The 25,333-nt window shown below is 40.0% G+C and overlaps 1 protein-coding gene across 1 annotated transcript; it reads left to right on the forward strand.

Annotated features, from left to right (window-relative positions):
- The first annotated feature begins 634 nt into the window (after nt 1-634).
- On the forward strand, nt 635-22,476 carry si:dkey-119m7.4 (uncharacterized protein LOC560629 homolog). The gene is made up of 10 exons (XM_056481530.1): nt 635-1,280; nt 4,598-4,701; nt 6,842-6,996; nt 8,893-9,061; nt 11,486-11,612; nt 12,590-12,696; nt 15,127-15,338; nt 16,923-17,031; nt 17,978-18,190; nt 21,076-22,476. The coding sequence occupies exons 1-10, from the start codon at nt 921-923 to the stop codon at nt 21,146-21,148; spliced, it is 1,629 nt and encodes a 542-aa protein (XP_056337505.1). The 5' UTR covers nt 635-920; the 3' UTR covers nt 21,149-22,476.
- The last annotated feature ends 2,857 nt before the right edge of the window (nt 22,477-25,333 follow it).

A 25,333-nucleotide genomic window follows, 5' to 3' on the forward strand; every position in this document is an offset into this window, starting at 1 on the left:
TCTCATTAGATTATAAGTAGACTGTTAGGTTGGGTTAGGGTTAGTGTAAATTGACATGTACTTGCATTATAGTCAGCTAAATGTCTGTTGAAGGAGCAGCATCAGCAGATATTAAGCAGACAGTCTACTAATACTCAATTAGACCATCAGAATAAAGTCTTACCAACTTTAATTATTCAGCTTTGCTCAGGTGTGTCTAGATTTTCATTCTATTGCAGCTTTAAGTGCAGTTTAGCACTACAATATATCACTAAAGGAAACTGTCTATTGCTTTAGTGTTGCTTTCTCAAAATAAAAGACGAAGAAAAGGAAATCATTAAAGATGATGAGAGAAGTCAAAACTTATTTATTTTATCTTTACATCCTCCACTCAGTCTACAAAACAGCCTGTGAATAGAGCAACTAGAGAGGGGAAGAGCCAAATGCAGCAATGAGATGAAACAGAACTTTGTCTCTGAGTCTGTGGTGCAGATAGAGAGAGAGTGTGAAAATATTCCTCCCCTTGTGGCCCCACCCCTCTCTCAGTGACCCCTCCCCCTTATGCTCACTGGCTCATTTCAGGTATCTGGGTCACTCCCAGCCCTCCCCTCCTTATATTTCCCTCATACAACACAGCCAAACAGCCAGAACTCTGCGGCAGCGCTCTCTGCCTTTTTTCATCCATCCCTCCCTTTCTCTCTGCTACAGGTGTGAGGAGACCAATACCAGCCACACACAGGCGCCTGTACCGCCTGGCCGTAACCAGACCTCCATCTCATAGCATTTTAATAATCATAATACTGACCTGACGTTCTCCATAGCATTGCTCACATATACACTTACACACCAACTTCTGTCCCAAGACGCGTGTGCCCAGCCATCTTGACCAGAACAGATTTACACTTTACAGTTTTATGAGGTGACATTCACGGACAGGCAGGATGAATTTTGACAAGGTCCTGGACCGGATTGGCGGGTTTGGACGTTTTCAGAAGACTCTTTATGTTTGGATCTGTCTGCCACAGATCTTTTTGGCCTTCCACATGTTGGTGTCTGTCTTCACTGGGGCCGTGCCCCCTCACCTGTGCAGATCTTCTTGGCCAGTGGGGGACAGTGCTGGTCCCAGGCTGAACCTGAACTTCAGTAGTGCTCCTGGGGAGTCCTGCACATCTTTTCAGGATGGCTCTCCATCCCAGCGTAACCACAGTCGGCCAATTACTGAGCACTCGTCCACCGCAAAGGGCTGCACCGGAGGATGGGAGTTCAGCAAGGAAGTCTTTCTCAGCACTATCGCCACCGAGGTGAGTGCCCTCAAAACATAACAGTTGTGTAACAGGATGTGATCGCTTTGGTGATAACATGCACAGCACTTTCAGCAGAGATCTTGTGTAGTTTCTCTTCTGCTTCTGGAGTTATTCGTGTATTGTGGTTTCGATGGTTTAGCTGCAGACTGCATTGAGAGTTTCTGGCCACCTGTGGTGAAGGCATCTGACTTATAGAGATGCAGCCCTCTGCACTTGGAATGGACCAATGGAATGGCATTCCTTTTGCGCCATGTGACCGATGATATGGGTTTCTCACAGCAGGACATCCTGGCAGAACCTGCTTTGATTTACAAACACTGGACCTTTGCCAGGCCTCACAACGGGAGGTGACTATATGATACCGCTCTCTGCTGTCCAGCTGCAGGGCCGAGGTGGAGGAAAGGGTGGGGCCGGAGAAAGGGTGCACCAGACCAATCTTTCTCCAGTCCAGGTGTATAGAGGCTGAGGATAGAATTTATAACTGTAAGACTCCAGCAAAGACACTCAGAGATGAAGGGAGATGAGAATGAATTCTGTACTATGATAATGAAAATAAATAGCTTGTCACTGCAATAGTAACAAATCTTTGTACTCTAAAAGTTCATAGCAGTATTTTAATATGAACCTTTTCAGTAAAAGTCCTTAAAACGGGGGCTGTCCAAGGGACACATGTTTTCCCTTAATCATTGGGCCACATCCCATTATTCCTTACCTTATACAGTTGAAGCCTGAATTGTTAGACCCCCCCCCCACCCCCCCAACACTGTTGATTTTTTTTTTCCCCGATTTCTGTTTAACAGAGAGCAGATTTCTCCAACACATCTCTGATCATAATAGTGTTAATAACTCATCTCTAATAACTGATTTATTTTCTCTTTGTCATGATGACAGCACATAATATTAGACTAGATATTCTTCAAGACACTTCTATACAGCTTATAAAGGCTTAACTATTGTTAACTAGACAGGTTAGGGTAATTAGGCTAGTCATTGTATAATGATGGTTTGTTTTGTAGACTAAAAAATAGCTTAAAGGGGCTAATAATATTGACCTTAAAATGTTTCTTAAATTTAAAACTGCTTTTATTCTAGCGGAAATAAAACAAATCAGACTTTCTCCAGAAGAACAAAATATTATCAGACATACTGTCAACATCCTGAATCTGTTCAACATCATTTGGGAAATAATTAAAAAAGAAATAAAATATCAAAGGGGGGCTAATATTTCTGACTTCATCTGTATGTACACAACAGCACCACCCCACTGTCCTTAAAATATACAAAACACAACTGAAAGAATATAACATACTGATGAATAAACAGTATACGGCTATACAATAGCAGTGCCTATTTTTGTTGCTAAAGTTTGTAAAGTTTTATGAGCCAACACAGTTTATAAATGTTGCAATCATTGTACAAGATTTTGGACGACACATACAAACTTGTCCATTATGTATTTTTAGAGCTCTGGAAAGAGCTCAGGGTACACGCAACGGTACAGTGTTATACCAAAGAAGGTACAAACCCTTGACACTGGGGCAGTACCTTTTTATGGAACAGAACTCTACCTTAACACAAGGAAAGAGATTACCTTTAAGGACATGATTTGTACCATGGGAAACCAAAATGTACCTTTTTAAAACCTGCAGATACAATATTGTACCTTCATCAAAGGTACAAATCTCATTCATAAAGGTACTGTACCACCACTGTGACAAGACACTATGTTCCCTAACAGTGTCAAAAATGCTTACCAAACATTTATTTAAAGAACTTAATAATAAATGTTTATGAGTTTCTTTAAACACATGCTCTTAAATGATGATTCATGTTTTAATATGGAAATTAATCTTGAATCACTTTGCCTTTCCATTCATATTTATATCATAGATATTGTAATAAAGAAGTTGTCCAACACTTCTGTACCTTTTATACAGGAACACTTGTGCACCTCCATTTCAATTGTACCATAAAAGGTACAGAACAACATCATAACAGTATCATAAGAGGTCTATTCTGTACTATATAAGGTACAACTTTTACAAAGGTACAACACCGTGCCTTTTTTTCTGAGAGTCTAGCGTTTACTTTATCATTATTGATTATTAATAATCTTTGATTCATTCAAGCGGTGTGATTTTAGGAGCACACTTGAGCATTATCTCCCCGCCTCCAGTGAAAACACCTTACACATTTCTCCCATTTATTATGAAATAGAAACAGTGAAGCATCCCATAAGAAATGGCCATCGGGAGAACTGTTTGTTTTACATGCACTTGAACTGAATCAGAACAAAACCACAACACAACAGCTTTAAACACCTCAAAATCAGAGTCATGCATCACTACAACTTCCCTAACGCAAACAAAGAATGCTTTGCAGATCCACTTTTGGGTCGCAAACCTACAGACAGTGCTTTATGATTTAAGGGTAGCCCCAGTATTGAAGGAGAGAGCTTAACAGCTGATTTATATCTATAAGGAATAATTATCATTTATATTATAAGTAATAACCTTGTCATTCTACATAGATGATCAATGAGCTGCTGTCCTGGTCAGAGTGTTGAGGACTAAAATATCACCTTGAACCGAGAACAGCCAGGTACACTGAAAAAAGCTTCCACATTTTAGTATTTTTCAACAGGATTTAGTAAGCTGGAACTATTTTTTCACAGAACATGGGACGTTTTCACAGTTTAGACTAGTTTGTGATTGATTTGAGTTAGTCTAGGCAATTAGTTAGTAGGGGCAATTTTTCTTTAAGAAAAAAATTACTTGTCGCCTCAGAGCAGGAAGGTTGATGGTTAGAGGGCCCAGCTGGGTCAGTGTGTGTTTCTGTGTGGAGTTTGCATGTTCTCCCCGTGTTGGTGTGGGTTTCCTCCGGGTGCTCCAGTTTCCCCCACAGTCCAAACACATGCGCTATAGGGGAACTGATCAACTAAACTGGCCGTAGTGTATGAGTGTGTGTGTGAATGAGTGTGTGTGGGTGTTTTCCAGTTCTGGGTTGCAACTGGAAGGATATTCATTCCCGCTGTGGCGACCTCTGATGAATAAAGAGACCAAGTCGAAGGAAAATGAATGAATGAAAATAACCTTATATGAAACATTATTATACTGTGTGCAATTGAACGTGAAATACCTTCATGAAATGTGTATTGTATTGGGTTAACAGCACTATTGCTAATTGACAACATCTTCTACACTGTAAAAATGTTTATGATTTCAATGGTGATGTAAAAACAGTACAATAAAAATGTAGTATGACCTGGTTATGATTTTTAGCATTGACCCATTTTCTGTTGCCTTGTATTGCAGTGGGACCTTGTGTGTGAAAATGCCACTTTGAACAACATTGGCTCTTCTATCTATATGTTTGGGCTGCTGGTTGGAGCTGTGCTGTTCGGAGCCCTTGCTGATAAGTAAGAAGCTCAAGATCATTTGCACACAAACACATCTTCATCCTCTCTAGTGGAAAACCCTGAATCTGAAATTCAAGCGCTGATATCGGTATAGAAGCAGTCCTGATTGACATGAGATGATTAGCAAACTGCATGTCTGGACGAGAGCTCAAATACCAGGAAGTTTGGGATATTTTACGTCAACACGTCCTGAGGAAAAGTCCTGATTCACATGTGGAACACACCCATTCATCAAAGCTTGTGCTCGCTCTCACCTCTGCCTCTGCTGGGAGGGCTTCTATTTAAGTGGTCTTAGATTTATTTACTGATAATATATATATATATATATATATGGAGATGCGGTGATTCGAATTAAAATGCCTTCTTGTGCTTCAGCCAAATCAGAAGGTTTCTGAGGTACTGAAATGCAGTGGGGTTTTTACAGAGCGGCTCTAATAAGCAGCACATGTTCACATTTCTGAGTAAGACAGACAATAGCAGCACTGTGGTGTGAAAACATTCACTGCTGAATGAACTGAAGGGGGAATGTGGCATGGAATGCTTTAAAATAAAAAACACAAGCGTGCCGTCCATGACACTGCTTCTCAATCAGTTTTGGGTCAAGATCCAGATATTACTCTGGACTCAGTGACTCCGTTTACATGGACATCAGTCAATAAATTACTTGTCTTAACCTGAATAAGACAATAATATTATTAAGTTGTTTACATGAGGGCGACACGGTGGCTCAGTGGGTAGTCACTGGTTCGAGTCTCGGCTGGGTCAGTTGGTGTTTCTGTGTGGAGTTTGCATGTTCTCCCCGTGTTGGTGTGGGTTTCCTCCGAGTGCTCCGGTTTCCCCCACAGTCCAAACACATGCACTATAGGGGAACTGATCAACTAAACTGGCCGTAGTGTATGAGTGTGGGTGTGAATATGTTTGTATGGGTGTTTCCCAGTATTGGGTTGCAGCTGGAAGGGCATCTGCTGTGTAAAACATATGCTGGATAAGTTGGCAGTTCATTCCGCTGTGGTGACCCTGATGAATAAACTAAACCGAAGGAAAATGAATGAATGAATGAACGAGTTGCTTTTTGAATGTTCCTGTTTGACATGTTACAGTACATCGTTTGATTAACATCATTACGTCTCCTCTTGATGCTAGTTTCCTCTGACGTTTCACACAGCAACAGCTGGTGTTGGTCATGGCACCATATGTGATTCTGACTGGTTTTTACTTTGCATTGCCATCATAGATGGTTAAGACAATACTTGTTTTAATATGAAAAGGATAGCATGCCTCAGGGTGTATAGTTAGGATCCAGTGTCAGAGTGCTGTAATATTTTTGCCGTTATTAATATAGTATTGTTTTTACAAATGCAACACAGGCTCATTGTAAACACACCCCGGATACATTTCTGGAGAGCGCAAATCATGTAGCCAGAGCTACGTATGGCTGCATTTATTCTTTAAAACAAATGCTATGGGGTGGTATGATGCCGCTGACAGCTTCTGTTTCTTTTCTGATTCTTTTTTGGGTCAGTCAGTCAGTCGACATCACCCTCTGGTGGATTTACGTGAGAACAGCAGGCACCAATGGCACTCGCGAGAGAAATTTGAGGTCTGAAAAAGCATACACAGCGGCCTCTGGTGGATACATGAAAACATTCATTCTTTTCTTTTCAGCTTAGTCCCTTTTTTTAAACTGGGGTCGCCACAGTGGAATGAAGCGCTAACTTATCCAGCATATGTTTTACGCAGTGGATGCCCTTCCAGCTGCAACCCATCACTGGGAAACATCCATACACACTCATACGCTACAGACATTTTAGCTTACCCAATTCAACCGTACCACATGTGTTTTTGGACCTGTGGGGGAAACCGGAGCAGCCGGAGGAAACCCGCGTAAACACAAGGAAAATCTGCAAACTCCATACAGAAATGCTAACTGACCCACTGTGCAGCCCTGCATCTTTTACATGCACAAAGCTATTTATTTTTATTTGAGAGAGATGAAATGTACAGAGACGTACATTTGACTAGCAGGTTTCAAACCCAATGCTTTGTATCACTAGCACCATTGTAGAGTGTCTGAGAGAAGTTTTTAGTAAACAAACGACTATCAGTTTAATCACTCAGCATATCATTGGTTCTGTTTTAGGTACGGTCGGAGAATAATCATATTGATTGGTTTAGCAGTACAGGCCGTCTTCGGAGTGGGCGTCGCTTTTGCCCCAAACTTCTACATTTATGTCCTGCTACGCTTTGTGGTGGGCTCCACTGTGTCAGCGGTGATCATGAATGCATTTGTGCTGGGTAAGTAAGAGATTTGCTCGACACTTTTGAACTTGTTCTGTTTGACACGTTTGACAGAAGTAGAAAAAAGGTTGAATGTAAAATAGGATTATTTAGCTGAATGCTAAACATGATTTGAGAAAGCACAACTGCCTCTCTATTCTTTGTGGTTTGCATTCAGAGGTGCAAAAAGTACTCCAAAATGTTACTCAGATCACACTTTATTTTGATGGTCTGTATGATGAATTTAAGTTGCATTGCATCTACTTGCTAACTAATTCTCATTAGACTATAAGGGGACTGTTGGGGTTGGGGTTAGTGTAAGTTGACATGTACTTGCTAAGTTTGTTCTAGTCAGTTAAATGTCTGTAAAGGAGCAGAATCAGCAGATATTAAGCAGACAGTCTACTAATACTCTAATAGACCATCAGAATAAAGTGTTACCGTTACTCAAGTCAAATTTTTACTCCAGTACAAATACTGAGTGAAAATTACTCAATTAAAAGTAGACGTATCTGACCAAAAACTCACCAGAGTAAAAGTAAAAAGTATTACTTGAGTATTAAAAAGGTAAAAGTAACTGCAAGAATGAAAACTAGTCTTGTTTACACTGTTTAATCTCTCGCAACACAAATGATCCTGCTTTAAACTGGATTTCAGACACACCTAATGTGCAGCATGTACATATGCACCATGCTGTATATATAATATGTAAATATGTAAAGCTGTAGGAGCTTTAAGTTAAGCAGAAGCTAATTTTCTGAATTTGGAGAGTCAAGTCTAGCTCTTTTGGAGCTGAAATGCAAAACACATAAAAAGTTTCCCACGTTTGGCTGAAAACATTGTTGTGGAAATGATTCCTGACACAACATAATGAATTCAGAATGTACAACACTATAGAGAGCTTCAGTGATAACTGGGGTAATTACTAAAGGTATACTACAATAATAACTTAATGCTAGAAATGTCATCAAAAGTGGAAAACGTTGGCCAAAAACACATGCAAGAGATGCTTCCAGATGCCTCTTTAATCTTGAGCTCAATTGTCAGTAATGAAATGCGCAGGATTGTGGAATTTCTGAGGCGGTAAAAGATATGTCTGTGATGACTCTGAAATTCGATCTGAAGAAGGAACATCCTGAGACAGGAAGTAAAGCAAAATTTGTGTCTGGACGTGCCTCGATGCCTTTCTGACCTGGAATGCTGCCTTTAAAGATAGCCTGTTTTAGCTTTTAGCACAGCCATAATTTCTCTCAGGTTCAGGTCAAGGTGCTGTGCACTGCTCAATGAAAATGTCTGGCTAATTTCACTGAATGTTAAAAAGAATCTTGTTGGCAGAATAAATAAACCTTAAATGAAACTGAACAGCACAGTTTAGTATATTATGTAATAGCAAGGGCAAATATAATGAAATGATCTCCAGAAATAACTACTATTGGACTGTAAACAATGTGATGTGCTTTAAAAATGTAATTGAGTAATAGTATGTAATTTAATTGTACCCAATTAAAGTACAAATTTGCCAAAATAATACTGAAGTACAGTAATCAAGTAAAATTACTCAAGTACTCCACATCTCTGTTTACATTTAGAGTAACACTTTATTCTGATGGTCTATTTGAGTATTAGTAGACTGTCTGCTTAATATCTGCTGATTCTGCTGCTTCAACAGACATTTAGCTGACTAGAACAAACTTAGCAAGTACATGTCAACTTACACTAACCCCAACCCTAACAGTCCCCTTATAGTCTAATGAGAATTAGTTAGCTTGTAGATGCAATGTAAATTCATCAAACGGACCATCAAAATAAAGTGTGACCCAGTATTCAAGTAAAATGACCCAAGTACTTTACACCTCTGTTCAGATTTAGTGTTGTTCATCATGTAATGGGTGTGTTGTCTTCTTGATTCTGCAGGCACTGAGTGGACCGGTCCTAAAAGGCGCATGCTGGCAGGTGTCATCACTGATTACTTTTTTGGGTTCGGCTATATCCTGCTAGCAGGTGTGGCCTACCTCATTCGAGACTGGCGTAAACTTCAGTTGGCCATTTCTGCCCCTGGTTTCCTCTTCCTGTTCTATGTCTGGTGAGTGGAAAAGGTGCTGAGAACTCTTTTACAGCCAACACAAATATAGGCCATAAATACACACACCATATGTATTGACTGCTCTATTACTGCACAGGGAGAAGGGCAGAGAAGAAAAGGCTAATTCAGGAAGGTTTAAAACATGCAGATCTATGGCAGACCGTGACTGGCACGTTCATGTCAATTTCAGCGGTGCTCAATTGAGTTGTTTTATTAGAATGTGAGTTTAAAGAAATACAGCGGTTTAGTCAACCCAGGCTCATTCTGAAAACCTAGTCCTGTGGACGTTTCTGGAGACCGCGAAATACATCCTGGGAGGTACGTATATTTGCAGTTTTTGTTTTCGTGAATCCGCGAGAGGCAGCTGTGTGTGCTTTTTCATATCTCGAATGTCTCTCGCAAGTGCCGTTCGTGCCTGCGCTGTTCTCGCGTAAACCCACCAGAGGCCGCTGTCGGCCGACCGTCTCTCTGACTGGCTGAATGACTGACTGGGCGACTAGCCAATCGACTGACCCACCCTCCTCCTTCCCTAAACCCAACCAATTTTACCGATTGATCCGGCCACTCACTAACTTTCCTAAACCTTACCGATGATTGTACAAAAGCCGTCCAGAAAAAGAAAGGCCCTCGTCTGATTTTTACCATGTTTTCGGATTTTCACCGCATTCTCAACCCTGTTTATTCACTCGTTCATTTTATCTTTTGGGTTCTGTTTTTGTCTTGCCTGATGTCTGGACCCACTCTTCTCCAGATTCAAACCCGGTCGCCGTCGTCGTGGTCAACTCCTCTCTAGTAAGTGCCAAAAGGATCGGCGTCACACCGCCCCGCAGTGTTCACTTAAGAAAATTAAATGCAGCCATACGTACCCCCGGCTACATAATTCACTGACTCCAGAAACGTCCGCAGGACTACGTTTTCAGAATTAGTCTATGCTGGATTTAGTCATTATTGATGCCGTTATAGCTTGTAGGTGTCTACTTTTACATTTAGTGTCATTTTTGTGCTTAGACTGATATTTCTGTCGGGTTAATGCTATATCTTATTGGACAAAAGTTAGCCGTGTTTTTAGGCTAAAAAAAAGAGTAAAAGTGAAAAGGTCAAAATTAAAGACCTGGTGGCCAGCGGAAGATAGTAATGTATTGGCGTTTCCCTACTGGTGTGAGGACAAGTGAAAACTATCAATTGACTGTGGAAGAAAGTACCACTAATAATAATAAATGCTCACGTTCATATAGCAATTTCCTGGGTACTCAAATCACTTAACAGATGTTGGGGGATCTACTCAACAGTGTGCAGCGTCCACCTGGATGATGTGAAGGCAGCCATTTTGCACCAGACCACACACCAGCCTATTGATGAAACCAATTATGATATGGGGATGGTTAGGAGGCCATGATGGAAAGAGGCCAGTGGGCAAATTTGGCCAGAATACCAGGGACAGAGCCCTACTCTTTTTGAATGTCACTGGGGAGTGAAAAATACTACTACTGAATACCTACCTACAAACCTGAAACCTTTGAGACTAACTTTCTACCCATTGGGCCTTGCCTCTGGCTCCAGAGTGATAAGTCACAAGACTTATAGGCTCTGTATAGATCAGGGATGGGCAAACTTGTTCCTGGAGGACCAGTGTCCTGCAGAGTTTTGCTCCAACACTAATCAAAAACACCTGAACAAACTAATCAGTGTCCTCAAAATCACTAGAAAGCTACAGGCAGGTGTATTTGATTAGTGTTGGAGCAAACCTGTGCAGGACACCGGCCCCCCAGGATCAAGTTTGCCCATGCCTGGATTAGATTCATAAAGTTATAGGGATTAAATAAAATGGTTGAGATGAATGAAACATGTATAAGATATAAAGAAATCCCTCCAGGATTTACCTGTCCTGTAATGTTAGAACATTCGCCATTCAGCTCAAAAATGTCCCACCGTCACTAAACATCTAAAATAGAGCATCTACATTTATTTTAATCAAAAATCTTCTTGATCTTCAATCAAAAATCCATTAAATCTATTTGGCATGAAGAAACAAACCTATATTCCAGAGAGATTTTTGGCCTGTAAGTCAACAGGAGGGTTAAAGACCATCCACTAGAACACAGGTCTCAAACTGGATTCCTGGAGGGCTGTAGTTCTGCACAGTTTTGCTCCAACCCTAATCAAACACAGCTGATCCAAATAATCGAGGTGTTCAGAAGAGTCGTGAACACATCTTGATTAGTTGATCAGCTGTGTTTGATTAGGGTTTGAGCAGAACTGTGCAGAGCTGCGGTTTGAGACCTATTCACTAGACGTACTTGAGACTATTAGGTTAAAGGTGCCTCAGAATATTATAGTACTACACAGTATTTTAGAGGCCGCTGTTCTCGCATGTGCACCTGTATTTGGTTATTCATGCGAGTCTGTGTGATTGTGCGTTCTCAGGGTGCTTCCCAAGTCTGCCCGCTGGTTAATGGCCAATAACAAGCATGAAGAGGCGTTGGATCTGATCCGCAAGGCAGCACTTATTAATGGAAAGCCTCTGGAGAACGATGACATGGAGCTCTATCAGGTCTGGTTCTCTTACTCGTTCTCTCACATAGTCAGACAATTATTACAAAGCACACAACACGCCATGAAAACAGCAAACATTTTTGTGTTTAATAGACATCTGATAGACATCTAAATGTAGACAGCTTGGCTAAAACAAGGCTAAATTTGAGCTGTCAGTGAAAATTGAACAGCTAAGAATAGCCCAAAACTAGACTAGTCGTCAAATAGACCGATTAGACACACTTTATATGTGTCGTCATTCATCTCTGTTTATTTGACGACTAGTCTAGTTTTGGTCTATTCTTAGACCTCTATTAGATTTTCACTGACAGCCCAAATTTAGCCTTGTTTTAGCCTAGATGACTATATTTAGACGTCTATTAGACATCTTTTATAAACAAAAAAAATGCTGTTTTGGGAAGACACAACATCACCTGCAGCGTCCTTCATCTCCAGTTGTTGATTATGTTGAATGTGGATGAAAAGGGAAACAGGACAAAAGGAAAACATAGAAATAGAGGAATAACCTTAACAGTAAACACAGGAAGCTCTTAAAACTAACCATGCCACGCCACCTGGTCTTATGAATCTTGTTGTGTTTTGTTTCCTTGTAAGTACATAGTTGTAGCCACCTAAATATAATGGGAACCCACATGTCATAGAGGTCAAACTGGAACAAAATGAGGGTCAAGTAATAACTAGAAAGATCATTTTAGGATGAACAGACCTGTTATAATCGTCTGGTTTAAACTATTGAAAATCTTTATCACCAGAAGAATAGGCTTATATTTCGACCAGCATGGACTTACATTCAGCTGGACCAACTATGCTGTAAAACACAGCCAGACCAACATGCTAACTGTCAGGTAGTGCTATTTGCATGTTATCTTGAATGCAGCAGAGTTAGAGCTCTCTTTAGAAAGGAATATTCAAATTAGCCTCAGCTTCTAGCAAATCAACTCAGGGATATCTCAATGTGTTTCTCTTCTTCTGCAGAGTCCTAAAAGCTCCGAAAAACTTCAAGAGCAGAGGAAGTACACAGTCTTGGATCTGGTCCGAACGCCTAGAATGAGGAAACAGTCTCTCATTCTCTTCTACCTGTGGTAAAACGCACTTAATTGCAAATGTTTATTCATTTATTCCTTTTCCTTCAGCTTAGTCTCTTATTTATCAGGGGAACACCACAGCGGAATGAACCGCCAACTATTCCAGCATATGTTTTACACAGCGGATACCCTTACAGCCACAACACAGTACTGGGAAACACCCATACACACTCATTCACACACACACACACACACACTCATACACTACGGCCAGTTTAGTTAATCAGTTCCCCTATAGCGCATGTGTTTGGACTGTGGGGGAAACAGGAGCACCCGGAGGAAACCCACACCAACACAGGGAGAACATGCAAACTCCACACAGAAACACCAACTGACTCAGCCGGGACTCAAACCTGCAATGTTCTTGCTGTGTATGGCCGTGCTGCCCATAATTGCGAACATCTTAACATGAATTCAGAATGAACAGTTAGACTAAACCACCACCAGGGGTGGGTAGTAATGAATTATATGTACTTCGTTACACATACTTAAGTATGATTGTTGGGTAACTTGTACATTTTGAGTACTTTATTTGTTCCACAAGTGGAAATTTATCTTTGGCTTCACCACACAACCACATCAGTGTTCACATTACACACATTACAGACAAAACAGGCAACACAAATACAGTCAATGTCATCACATACATCACATTAATAACTCTATTTAATACCCTGTTTATGTATAGAACCCAGTATTAAAATTCGAATGGCATTCGGCATGAAGGACATTTGACACACTTTTTTCTTTACTTGAGGTTGCTTAAAACGTCTTTTTAATGGCAAGAGCTGAAATGATATGTTTAAGGGATCTTCATTAATGACGTGTGCTTTCTGTTTAATTCTCATTGAATAATATCAAAGTTGTCTTTGTGTTTTATCTACAATTCCACTGGCAATTATTATTTTTTTTTTAATTAATTGATTTACTTTCCAATGGTATGATTCACATGACTTATTTGCAAATATTTTGAGGCGCCGCGTTGGCGAGGTTGTGTAGTGAAAGCTTTCTATAGAGATGTGCAACACCGGCTCATTCTGAAAACGTAGGCCTACATACATTTCTGGAGAGTGTGAATTATGTAGCCAGAGGAACGTGTGACTGCTTTTCATCTTTAAAACGTACGGGGCGGTATTACACTGTTCCTTTTCGCGCTCCCAGCTGACTGCTTATCTTTGTATAGACAGCTCTTTTCGCTGTTATCAGTTCATCCAGTGGCTCACTGCGTACGTCTGCATACTTGTGACGTGGAGTTGATCACAACAACAGGGTTTGAGTTCGGCGAAGAAAAGTTTCACAATGCAGGTAAGACAAAAAACAAAATAAACAAGTAAATAATGCGGAGAATGTGGTCAAATCTGAAAGTGTAGTGAAAGTCAGGCTGCCGCGAGGGAATTTCTTTTTCTGGATTGCTTTTGAAAACACTGTCGGTTAAGTTCAGGGAAGTGGGTGATCGGGTCAGTCGGTGCTTGTTAAAACACTGTCGGTTGGGTTTAGGGAAGGAGGAGTCTGAGCCAGTCGATCGGTCAGTCAGTCGACAGCGGCCTCTGGTGGATTTACGTGAGAATAGCAGCCATGAATGGCACTGGTGAGAGAAATTTGAGATCTGAAAAAGTGTAGACAGCGGCCTCTATTGGATTCGTGAAAACAAAAACTGTACATAAACATAGCACCTGGGACGTATTTGGCACTTTCCAGAAATGTATACAGGGGTACGTATTCAGAATGAGGCTGAGTTGGAGACACATCTCCCACTTTCGTTTAGCTCATGCACCTGTGTGTTGAATGATGGCTGAAGATGTGTGAGTTTATCAGATCAGATAACCCGCTAATTTATAAAAAGTAACTAGTATATAGATTAAAAGTAACTAGTAACTAGTTACCCGAGTCATTTTTCATCTGTTACTTTTATCTTAATTGACTAAAAAATTCTTGTACTTTTACTTGAGTATAGATGTGAATACTTTACCCAGCTCTGACCACTACTCTTTCACAGTACTTCTCTACAATTTGTAATGTAAAAATGAAAGAAAAAACTAAGATGGAGCTGAATTATTGAGGGAAGGAACAATGCAAGAGTAAACGATAAAGTCTTGAATCTGAAAATAAATCACTTTAAATCTCTTGGTATGAATCTCTATCTCTCTCTCTCTCTCTCTCTCTCTCTCTCTCTCTCTCTCTCTCTCTCTCTCTCTCTCTCTCTCTCTCTCTCTCTCTCTCTCTCTCTCTCTCTCTCTCTCTCTCTCTCTCTCTCTTTCTCTCTTTTGCTTCCAGTTGCACAACTACCTCTAAAATAAACAAGTTCTAGCTTTTGAGGGGATGTGGGGTTCGGTAATAATCTAATTCAGGCGTATATTCCTGTATATTCCTGCCTGGGTTTGCATGCTTCTACAATAATAATTTGTTTAAATGATTTGGTTGGTGCAGGTTTGTGAATGTCCTGGTCTACTATGGGCTATCGCTCAACATTTCAGACTTTGGTATGAATATCTACCTGACGCAGATGATCTTTGGCTTGGTGGAGATGCCGGCACGTACCATTACTCTCTTCACTCTGAACCGCTCACGCCGGATATCCCAGCTAGCATTCCTGGCAGTTGGCGGCCTGGCCTGCCTACTTACCATATTCATTCCAGATGGTAAGAAATATACCAAACCTATACTTAACTAGAGCACTGAAATCATGCTGGAAATGATCTCTAATTGTGTGGCATGTGTTTTTGTTCTGCTAAAACTAAACTAAATTGTTCTTCTGAAGATTTTAATAGTTGCAGACATTATCTCTTTAACATTTCCTGTTTGTGTTTTAGGATTGGTTACACTTTACAATAAGGTTCTATTAGTTAATGTCAGATAATGCGTTTACTAACATGAACAAATGATGAACATTACATTTATTACAGTATTTGTTCTTGTTAGCTAGCGTTAGTTAATGGGAAAGAAGTCGTCCATTGTTAGATCATGTTAACTCATGGTGCATTAACTAATGTTAACAACATAATAAAGCATTAGTGAATGTTGAACTATCATTAATAAATGCTGTACAAGTATTATTCATTATTAGTTCATGGAGTTAGGACGATTCTAAGAGCTCACATACTTTTGGGAACCCATACTGCGGCTGTAAGGGCATCCTCTGCGTAAAACATATGCTTGATAAGTTGGTGGTTCATTCCGCTGTGGTGACCCCAGATTAATAAAGGGAATAAGCCGAAAAGAAAATGAATGAATGGATTGCAGATTTGCTCACACAGCGGAAGGGCCGGAGCTATCAAACGCTGAGGCCAGATTACTTTATTTATTTTAGATTGGTCAAAAGCACAGAGATGATTATGCCATCTGCTGATGGTGAAAAAATTAAATAAAACAATGAAAAAATATGCTAGTGTTCCTCTTGGGATGACACTAAACTCACACACCACACGGCTGAATGTAAAAGTGTGTGGTGTGTCAACTATATCAAGAATTGTTCTAATAAAACCAAGGCCTCACCACTCACCAACCCAAAACACTTTACTCTGAGTTGTAATTCTGAGAGTGTCCTATGAGTGGGCTTAACAGACCACCTGTAGAAAACCCATTTATTTGTTTCACTAGCACATTAACCCAACACTCAACACTCTGCATTCATGAAGTGTGCTTCACACAGGTGAGTGGGCTTGACAAACCACCTGTAGAAACACTTTCTCCCCCTTTGTCTCCTTCTCTTAAATAAACTCTAGCATTAAAATCTCTAAACCCAAACAAGTTACTGTGTATAACTGGCGATCATTGTGTGTATTGCCTCTTCTTGCTGAATCTCTTCTAAACGGTAAGTTCTTGACAAAAGCGTCTGCTAAATGTAAATGTAATATGATCTAAAATCTAGAAACTTTTCTTATTTTCCCAATACACACGACGTGGGAGATATATATATATATATTGGTGTACCTTTAGTGATGACAATAAATAATGTTAATTTCCTGCAGTAAACAGACCGCAGACTCTATTAGATGTTGTCTTTATTCTTTTGTACTGTGGATGAGCCAGAGGCCTGGGGAACTCTCAATCACAACTCGACAAGCTTAAACTCCTCATATAACGCACTAGTCTGGGAAAAGAGGCTGGCATTATTATGATAGAGATACTGATGTTTTGTGTGTATCACTTTCTTCTTCAGTCAATCAGGCGTTTGACAAAAAGAGATGATTTCTGGTTTTTGTTTCTGTCTTCTGTCTTCATAGATCTGTCCATTGTTCGTACTGTACTTGCTATGGTGGGCAAGTTTGGCATCACTGCCTCACTGTCCATTGTGTACATCTATTCAGCTGAAGTCTTCCCGACAGTCATCAGGTGAGCAGGGGCAAGATTACACAGGGCTCTATTTTGACGATCTAGGTGCAAAGTCCAAAGCGCAGGGTGCAAAAGCATGTCAGAATCCACTTTTGCTATTTTAATGATGGAAAAATCCACTCAAATTGTGAGCCGAGCATCCGAATGTGTCAGCAGAAATGGAGACTCATCAGACCAGGCAACGTTTCTCCAATCTTCTATTGTCCAGTTTTGGTGAGCCTGTGTGAATTGTAGCCTCAGTTTCCTGTTCTTAGCTGACAGGAGCGGCACCCGGTGTGGTCTTCTGCTGCTGTAGCCCATCCGCCTCAAGGTTGGACGTGTTGTGTGTTCAGAGATGCTCTTCTGCAGACCTCGGTTGTAACGAGTGCTTATTTGAGTTACTGTTGCCTTTCTATCAGCTGGAACCAGTCTGACCATTCTCCTCTGACCTCTGGCATCAACAAGGCATTTGCGCCCACAGAACTGCCGCTCACTGGATATTTCCTCTTTGTCGGACCATTCTCTGTAAACCCTAGAGATGGTTGTGCGTGAAAATCCCAGTAGATCAGCAGTTTCTGAAATACTCAGAGCAGCCCGTCTGGCACCAACAACCATGCCACGTTCAGAGTCACTTAAATCCCCTTTCTTCCCCATTCTGATGCTCGCTTTGACCTGCAGCAGATCATCTTGACCATGTCTACATATTTACATGCAGTGAGCTGCTGCCGTGCGATTGGCTGATTAGAAATTTGTGTTAACAAGCAGTTGGACAGGTGTACCTAATAAAGTGGCCTGTGAGTGTATTTCAAAATTTTAAAAAATTTATGATGTATACATATCATACATCCATATAATAATGACATATAGCCTGTATTTATGAGGTCCAGGTAACAGTATAGCCAAAACAACTGATTTTGTTGACATTTTCCCAGTGTTCAGATACTGTAGCATGCCTTTTTTTTTCCAGACAAAATGGCATCGGTATGGGATCGATGTGTGCACGGGCTGGGGGAGTGATCGCACCAATCATCTACCTCCTGAGAAGCATCGGCCGTCACACCCCCATGGTGGTCTTCGGCCTGTGTCCCCTCATAGGCGCCGTCCTCACAATGTTCCTGCCCGAGACGGCTCATAAACACCTGCCAGACACTATAGAGGATGTGGAAAACACCAGTGCCAGGTGAGACACCACACACCCATCAGGCCAAATCCATTCATGTTTTCACCACCAATTTCAGACTCTATTTCAAGGTTAGTTAAGCCTTACTGCAAGAACAATGCTGCTCTGAGAGTTTTGTCTTGTTTCTTGTCCAAATATGTAAAACCTCTGAAATCAAGAAGCCTTTTCTAGACAAGTTAAACATATTGTTTTGTGTTCTGAAATAGAAAGAGTACAGAAAAATCACACTGAAGTCAAAGTACCATTACTTGCCCAAAAATGTAGTGCAGATAGAGTAAAAGTATCTGTTGTAAATATTACTCGAAGTGTGAGTTAGATGTAGCCCTTTAAAAGCACTCAAGAGTGGTGAGTATAACGGCTGATTAATACTTCTGCATCAAGTGATCGGCGTGACCCACAGCGCCTGCCTTACGTGTAGTCGTGCATTTATACTTCTGCATGCTGTGTGTGTTGCTCTGCAATAAGAACCCTACTCCAGACCTCTGAAAGTAGCACATGAAGGGAAATCTAGACTTCCTACCACCAAACCAGGATCATTTGTAGGTAAGCCTTATGATTTAAAATGATTTGTTTCAGTCATTTTGCACAAAGTGAAGTCAAGCATCTTTCAGTCTTGCCAACCGAAATACGGCGTCTCTTATTTTAATAATAAGGTCATTATGTAAAATCTTTCATATTTTAAGGAAACTAGATCGCTCCTGGTGTACAACAGTCAAATTCCACTGCAGCTTATGCCTCTCACATCAGGATGGTTTTCATTTCATATGAAGCATTATTGAACAACAGTTCCAGTTTCCTTTATCGAACACTGTCTGTGTTTTTTCTAAGCCTCCATGCATGTCTCTAAATCAGGGGTTTCCAAAACTTTCAGCCCACAACCCCCAGAATAACAATACCATTGGCTGGTGACCCCAACTATCTTTAGTTAGGTGAGTTGGCTTGACAAACCACCTATAGAAGTGGTCCTCAACCACCAGGCTGCGGACTGGTACCGGTCCATGAATCAAATGGTACTGGGCTGCACAAGAAATCATTAATTATTCTGTTTTATTTGTTATCTGAGTCTGAAAGATCCTTTATTTTGAAACATGACTGTATTCTCTCGGTTACATCTCGATCACTTGTGCACCCAAATTCAACCCACAAGCAGCAAAATGAGTAAGAAACAGAGGTCTCTGGAAACTTGAGTTAAAGGCCCAGTGATCGACCCGTGAACTGCCAAGGAATGGATCCGCAACACATTTGTCAACAAATCAGGTGAATTCAGCATGTCTGTCTGTGCAAGAAGATCAACAGCTGGAGATCACAGATGACGATGGCCTTTCAGGGGCCGTATGCATACTGCATCTTTTCTAGAGTTCATTACTTTAAATGTAGGTGTGCGGCTTGTGCGTGCAAGCAGCGTGACACACTCACGCCTTCCAGATGCACACAGTTGAATAAATGCTGCGAGTGTACTGTGAGTTACGTGACAAGAACTGACCGATCAGCTTCAGCTTGTATGGCATATGCACATTTTGGTAGACTGATTATCTCAGATAAACACAGAACACACAAACACTGCAGTGCTTTTTCATTTTCTCCTTCAATAAAACTAAAATGGTTGATGGTTGCCTCGCAATCTATGAACAACACTCGTTATCAACTCTCCATGCCCATTTCATCAGTCCCACAATGCAAGTCAAAATCATGTACAACCCATGTACACTCAACAGCTCGAAAATACCCATAATGCACTGTGAGAGTTAATTTCTTCATCTGACCACAAGATGGTGTCCACAATGGAGTCTCAGCCGTAGCCTGCAGTGCCTGCAAAAAGCCAGCAAGGATCCTTTATGAGCATGTTTACTGGGAAACAATAATAAAGTTTCTGTTTTGTGTGAACTATCCCATTAAAAAGGAGCTTTTACAAGTTTCAGCTCAAAATATCACACAGATAATGTTCTCCAGCTCTCTGAATCTGACCCTTTTAGGCTTTGATCCTAATTGTGGTGTTTTGGTGACTGTCGCTTTAAATGCAAATGAGATTGTGCTCTTTTCAGAAGAGGGCGGAGCTACAGATGCCTGTATGGCAGCATAGTGGCAGGTTCAAAAACAAGACTAACGTTCTATGCTAATGAGGGAGAGATGGTCACTAGTGGGTGGGGCTTTCTCTCTCTGATGACACGTACAAAGGGAGAACGTCAATCAAAGTGTTTCTGCAGACTGTTTTCATCAAGTCTGATTATAACAAATATAATTAATTAATGTTTACCATTAGAAGCTGGAGATATTCCCACACTGCAGACACACTACTGAGTTTAAACCACTTATAAAAGGGATTTTTGCATAATAGCTCCCCTTTAATAGAAAGCAGCACTGCAGTGTGGATGAGAGTGAAGCTGCTGTTATAATGTTGACCGATCACTTCAGCCCTGATCCATTAAGCAGATTCTTACCCAGAAATGTTGAAAACATACGCAGACTTGTTTTCATTTATCCTGGGAGATTTCATAAATGTGAACTCCAGGAGTTTTCAATGTTTTATTAAGGTTTGAGCCCCTTCTGGGGAGCTGTTGATTAGATCCTTGTTGATTTGAGGAGTTTGTTTTGACACATGGAGGTTAGTTGTTGACACGTACAGTAGGGACTGTAAAATGTTGCCCGCAGCCTCTCCAGGGACATTTAAAATATTGTTTTCACTGCCTGCATGTGGAGTTATTTCCCCCTCCTTTCCTTTGCTTTTTTAATAAGGAAGGCTGCATAGCACATAAACCACAAATCAAAACAATAAAGCTTTTCAATGCCTCAAGAAAACCACGATATTTTATTAGGAGCATATTTTATTCAGTTTAAGCTGATGCACAAGAAATGTGGTTGATCTTTGAACAATGTTTGCCTTACAGCGCTGCGGCTGAGAAGTCACAACATGCCATGTATGAAGAGTGTCCCAAACAGAACCCCAACATCATCCTCTGAGTGCCGGCCTGATGTCAGACTGTCTCCAGACAACCATTTCAGAAGGAAAGACTTGTCACGTGTCCTTTCCAACTTTTCTTTCCGGAAGTACTTGAACAAGTGTTGCAACCAAATGAGTGCTATAGCATGAAGGCTAATTACTGATTATGGAAGATGATTATGGAACCATAACATACACTGATATAAGGGCATTTTCTCTCTCAAACACACACATCTGAAAGCCAAGGTTTCATTCTGCCACTTGTACATTTATAGTTGTATTTTTCTCTGCTTGAAGGGTTTGTGAATATAATTTCTTACTGTTACAATTTTGGATGTTCGAGAACATAGACAGCTTTTTATTCAAGTGGCCTTAGTTTTAAAGGTGCTATAGATATAATGGATATATTGCATATATGCATTGATATAATGTGTTAAATTGTTCTCTGATGTCTAAATAGAAGGTATGAGGCTTCTCCAGAAACACTTTGCAGCTCTATTTCCAACTCTAGCAATTGGCCCTAATATGTTATGGTTGGTTTTGACCATATTTGGAAGGGTTGTGAATATTAATGAGCTCTGCTCTGATGCTCCTGTATCCTGATGCACACAGGCATTCTAAAATACCCACTTAGAAAATAATCTTGCTCTGGTTTAGGGTTATTATGATACTGGAATTTGATACCAATCAGTTCTGAAATTTTAAAAACGTCCATTTCCCACTTACATTTGAGTGCTGATGAGCGCCGAACTCGCCGCTGTTTGCTGAGTGTAAACACAGATACAGGCACACTGGAGCATTTCAGTCACGTTAATCAGCTGGTTTGTCCATAAGCTGACATGCAATAGATCCACTGATGAATCGCGGCTGTGAAACGCTCCAGTGTCTGTATCTGTGGTTACACTCAGTAAACAGCGGTGACTTCGGTGAACTGATGACCTTCACGGCCAATCACAGTCATTTCTGTTGAGCACGTGACCACAATGGCTAACCTTTACTGATCGGTACCACATTCCAGTATCATAACAAGCTTACTTTGATTATCCAAATATTTCAACAGGGTAGATTACTTATCACAATCTTTTGAACTGAAGTGGTAGAGGTGTTTATTTTAGCTAGGAGTGAGTGAGTGAGCTATGTGAGTGAGGCTAAATTATAATTATACTCGACAAAAGGGACCGCCAGAGATGTAAATAGTGCTGTATTCTGTGGTTTTAACATATCTGAACACACAGGCAGGAATGAATATCAACCTCCACATAAACAGATGAGTTTTATAAAGTTTATTGGTAAGAGCGGAGTGATATGACATGATGCATAAAGGTGCATTAAACACTTTTAATAATCAGTTTACATGTGTTTGTTGCCTCATTTCAAACATACTCATCAAATCTCACAATATACACATTAAATTAAGAAAGTATATTTTAAAACAGACCGTATGCCTCATGCGGTGGCAACGAATGAATGCATAATCCATATATCCTGCATTTTGCATTCTGACAAGCTGTAAACACAAGGCATGCTTAGTACCCTACTTTCAAAATAAGAGTGCCCATATACATATATATATATATATATATATATATATATATATATATATATATATATATATATATATATATATATATATATAGTTTACAGTATTAGAGTAATACAAGCTTAATCATCAAAATAAGAGGGGAAATATGTTTTATTAATCTTGCCAGAAAACATTGTGGACAATCAAGTGCTGTTAGGGGTGTGGATAATAATAATAACTCTGTGTGGATCCTCAGAGTTCCAGTTTAAGGTATCTAATTAAGGTAGCCGTTATTCACACTCACAACTCATGTTGCAGTTAAAGTTAGTTCATGATTGGTGCATGTATTAACTCATCAATAGTTCATAATAAAGTAATGTTTAAGCTACATATTAATACATAATTTATTCCTGTACTGTTATTGTAAAACGTTACCAATTTTTTGAGGTGCACAGGACACATATGCAACATGCGAAATGCTTGCGGCCATTAGAAAACCATTTAAAGAAGGCACCCATCAACGTAAAAAGCATGTTTGGTGTGTATATTGCACAGGTGAGTGGGCTTCACAAACCACCTGTAGGTAAAAACATAAGAAGGGTTTGGCTGCAGATGCAATCTGAGCTGCATGCAATGCTTTTGAATGGGTTCACCTAACCCCACCCCTAACCCTACCCCTCACAGTGATGTCACTAGCTCCATTGAGGGCATTGTGTCTGACATTGCATCTCTGAGAGATGCAATATACTGCAACTCTTATCATTTGAAGTGTTTCTTTTATCGTCACTTGTAGGTCGCTTTGGATAAAAATGCTGAATGATTAAATGTAAAACTAAATGTAAATGAGGTCATGACATAGACAATTGCTGAGGGCGATTCATAAATTCATTAATTAAATAAACAAATAAATAAATAAATAAAAACTTTGCAGGACAAACTACATTAAAGACAGAAGTGGATACACAGAAGTGGATACTAGTAGCTAATGTAGTAATGACTGAATGCAACTGTACTTATAAAGCATGTTTATTTTTCTCAATTTAATTTATGGTGATAACATTAGAAAGCACTGTGGTTTGAACACCATTGCTGCCATCTACTGGACAACAGTACACATTTATTTTGGACATATTTCTTCAGTGGTCTGCTGGAAGCTAGAGAAGTGTTACGCATTTATGCTGGAATACCAGATTTGATTATGTTTGGTGTTTTGATTTATATTATACGTAATATGTAATATAGGTATTGCGGTGGTGCAGTGGTTAGCAATCTCGCCTCACAACAAGAAGGTTGCTGGTTTGAGTCTCGGCTGGGTCAGTTGGTGTTTCTGTGTGGAGTTTGCATGTTCTCCCCGTGTTGGTGTGGGTTTCCTCCGGGTGCTCCAGTTTCCCCCACAGTCCACATGCGCTATAGTAGCAGTGTGTATGGGTGTTTCCCAGTGATGTGTTATCCGCTGTGTAAAACATATGCTGGAATAGTTGACGGTTCATTCCGCTGTGGTGACCCCTGATAAATAAAAGGACTAAGCTGAAAAGAAAATGAATGAATGAATAATATGTAATATAATATAATATAATATAATATAATATAATATAATATAATATAATATAATATAATATAAAGTGCAGCATCAGTTTTTTGGAAGGTTTTTAAAGATTAATATTTAATAAGTACCATAGACAAAGATAGTAAATGTTCTTAAATATAAATGTGTATTGTTCATTGCTAGTTCAAATTAATACATTCGCTATTGTTAACAAATATTACCTCATTGTATTTATATGATCTACTAAACATAATCTTAATTATGTGGTAATTATAATTAGTGTTTCTGTGTGTGTGTGTGTGCGTGCGTGCGTGCGTGCGTGCGTGCGTGTGTGTGTGTGTGTGTGTGTGTGTTTAAAAAGCTATGTAGCTCCTGTAGAAATGTTGGAATACAATGATTATTGCTGGAATGGGCTGCGGGGCAAGGGGCAGCAGGTAAACTCTTGTCTAGGGCAGCAAACTGACCTTTGGGTCATTTTGAGTCATTATGAGTTGATATGAATGATTGCAAAAAATGATTTGCGCACATAAATCATTCATAACAAATCCTTCAATGTGCCTAATAATATAAGAATGAAAATTCTGTCATCGTTTACACTCCCTTCACTTTCCTCATATATAACTATTTGTTTTTCCTACTATGGAGGTCAATGGTTACAGGTTTTCGGCTCTCTTCAAAATATCTTCTTTTGCGTTCAATGGAATCTCATAATGGTGTATAACCACTGGGGAGAGAGTAAATGGTAAGTACATGTTCATTTTAGGTTGAACTGTTCCTTTAAATGTGTAGTTGTCAAAAATATAACGTATTGGAACCAAAGTCAAACTAAATTTGGAGCATTGGGTGAGCTCAAGCAGTAACCATGTGCGGTTCAAACAAACACTCACAGAGGTTACGTGCTAACTATCGCCACCTTCTGGGGAAACACAGTACTTTTTTGAGGATTTTTCTAGAATGAGGTTCATTTATAACGAGCTTTCTGCCTTTTTAATTCTGAAATGTTGTTTACTGTGTATTTAATAACACAATTATCATTATGGTTCTGCACATTTTATATCATTTACATTACAGTAGTAGAGAATTGTATTTCTGCTGTCCATTCTCTCGTTCAGATTTATGTTGTGCTGTTATGAATAT

Source organism: Danio aesculapii, chromosome 20 (assembly GCF_903798145.1).
Source record: "Danio aesculapii chromosome 20, fDanAes4.1, whole genome shotgun sequence".
NCBI classification, from domain to species: domain Eukaryota; kingdom Metazoa; phylum Chordata; class Actinopteri; order Cypriniformes; family Danionidae; genus Danio; species Danio aesculapii.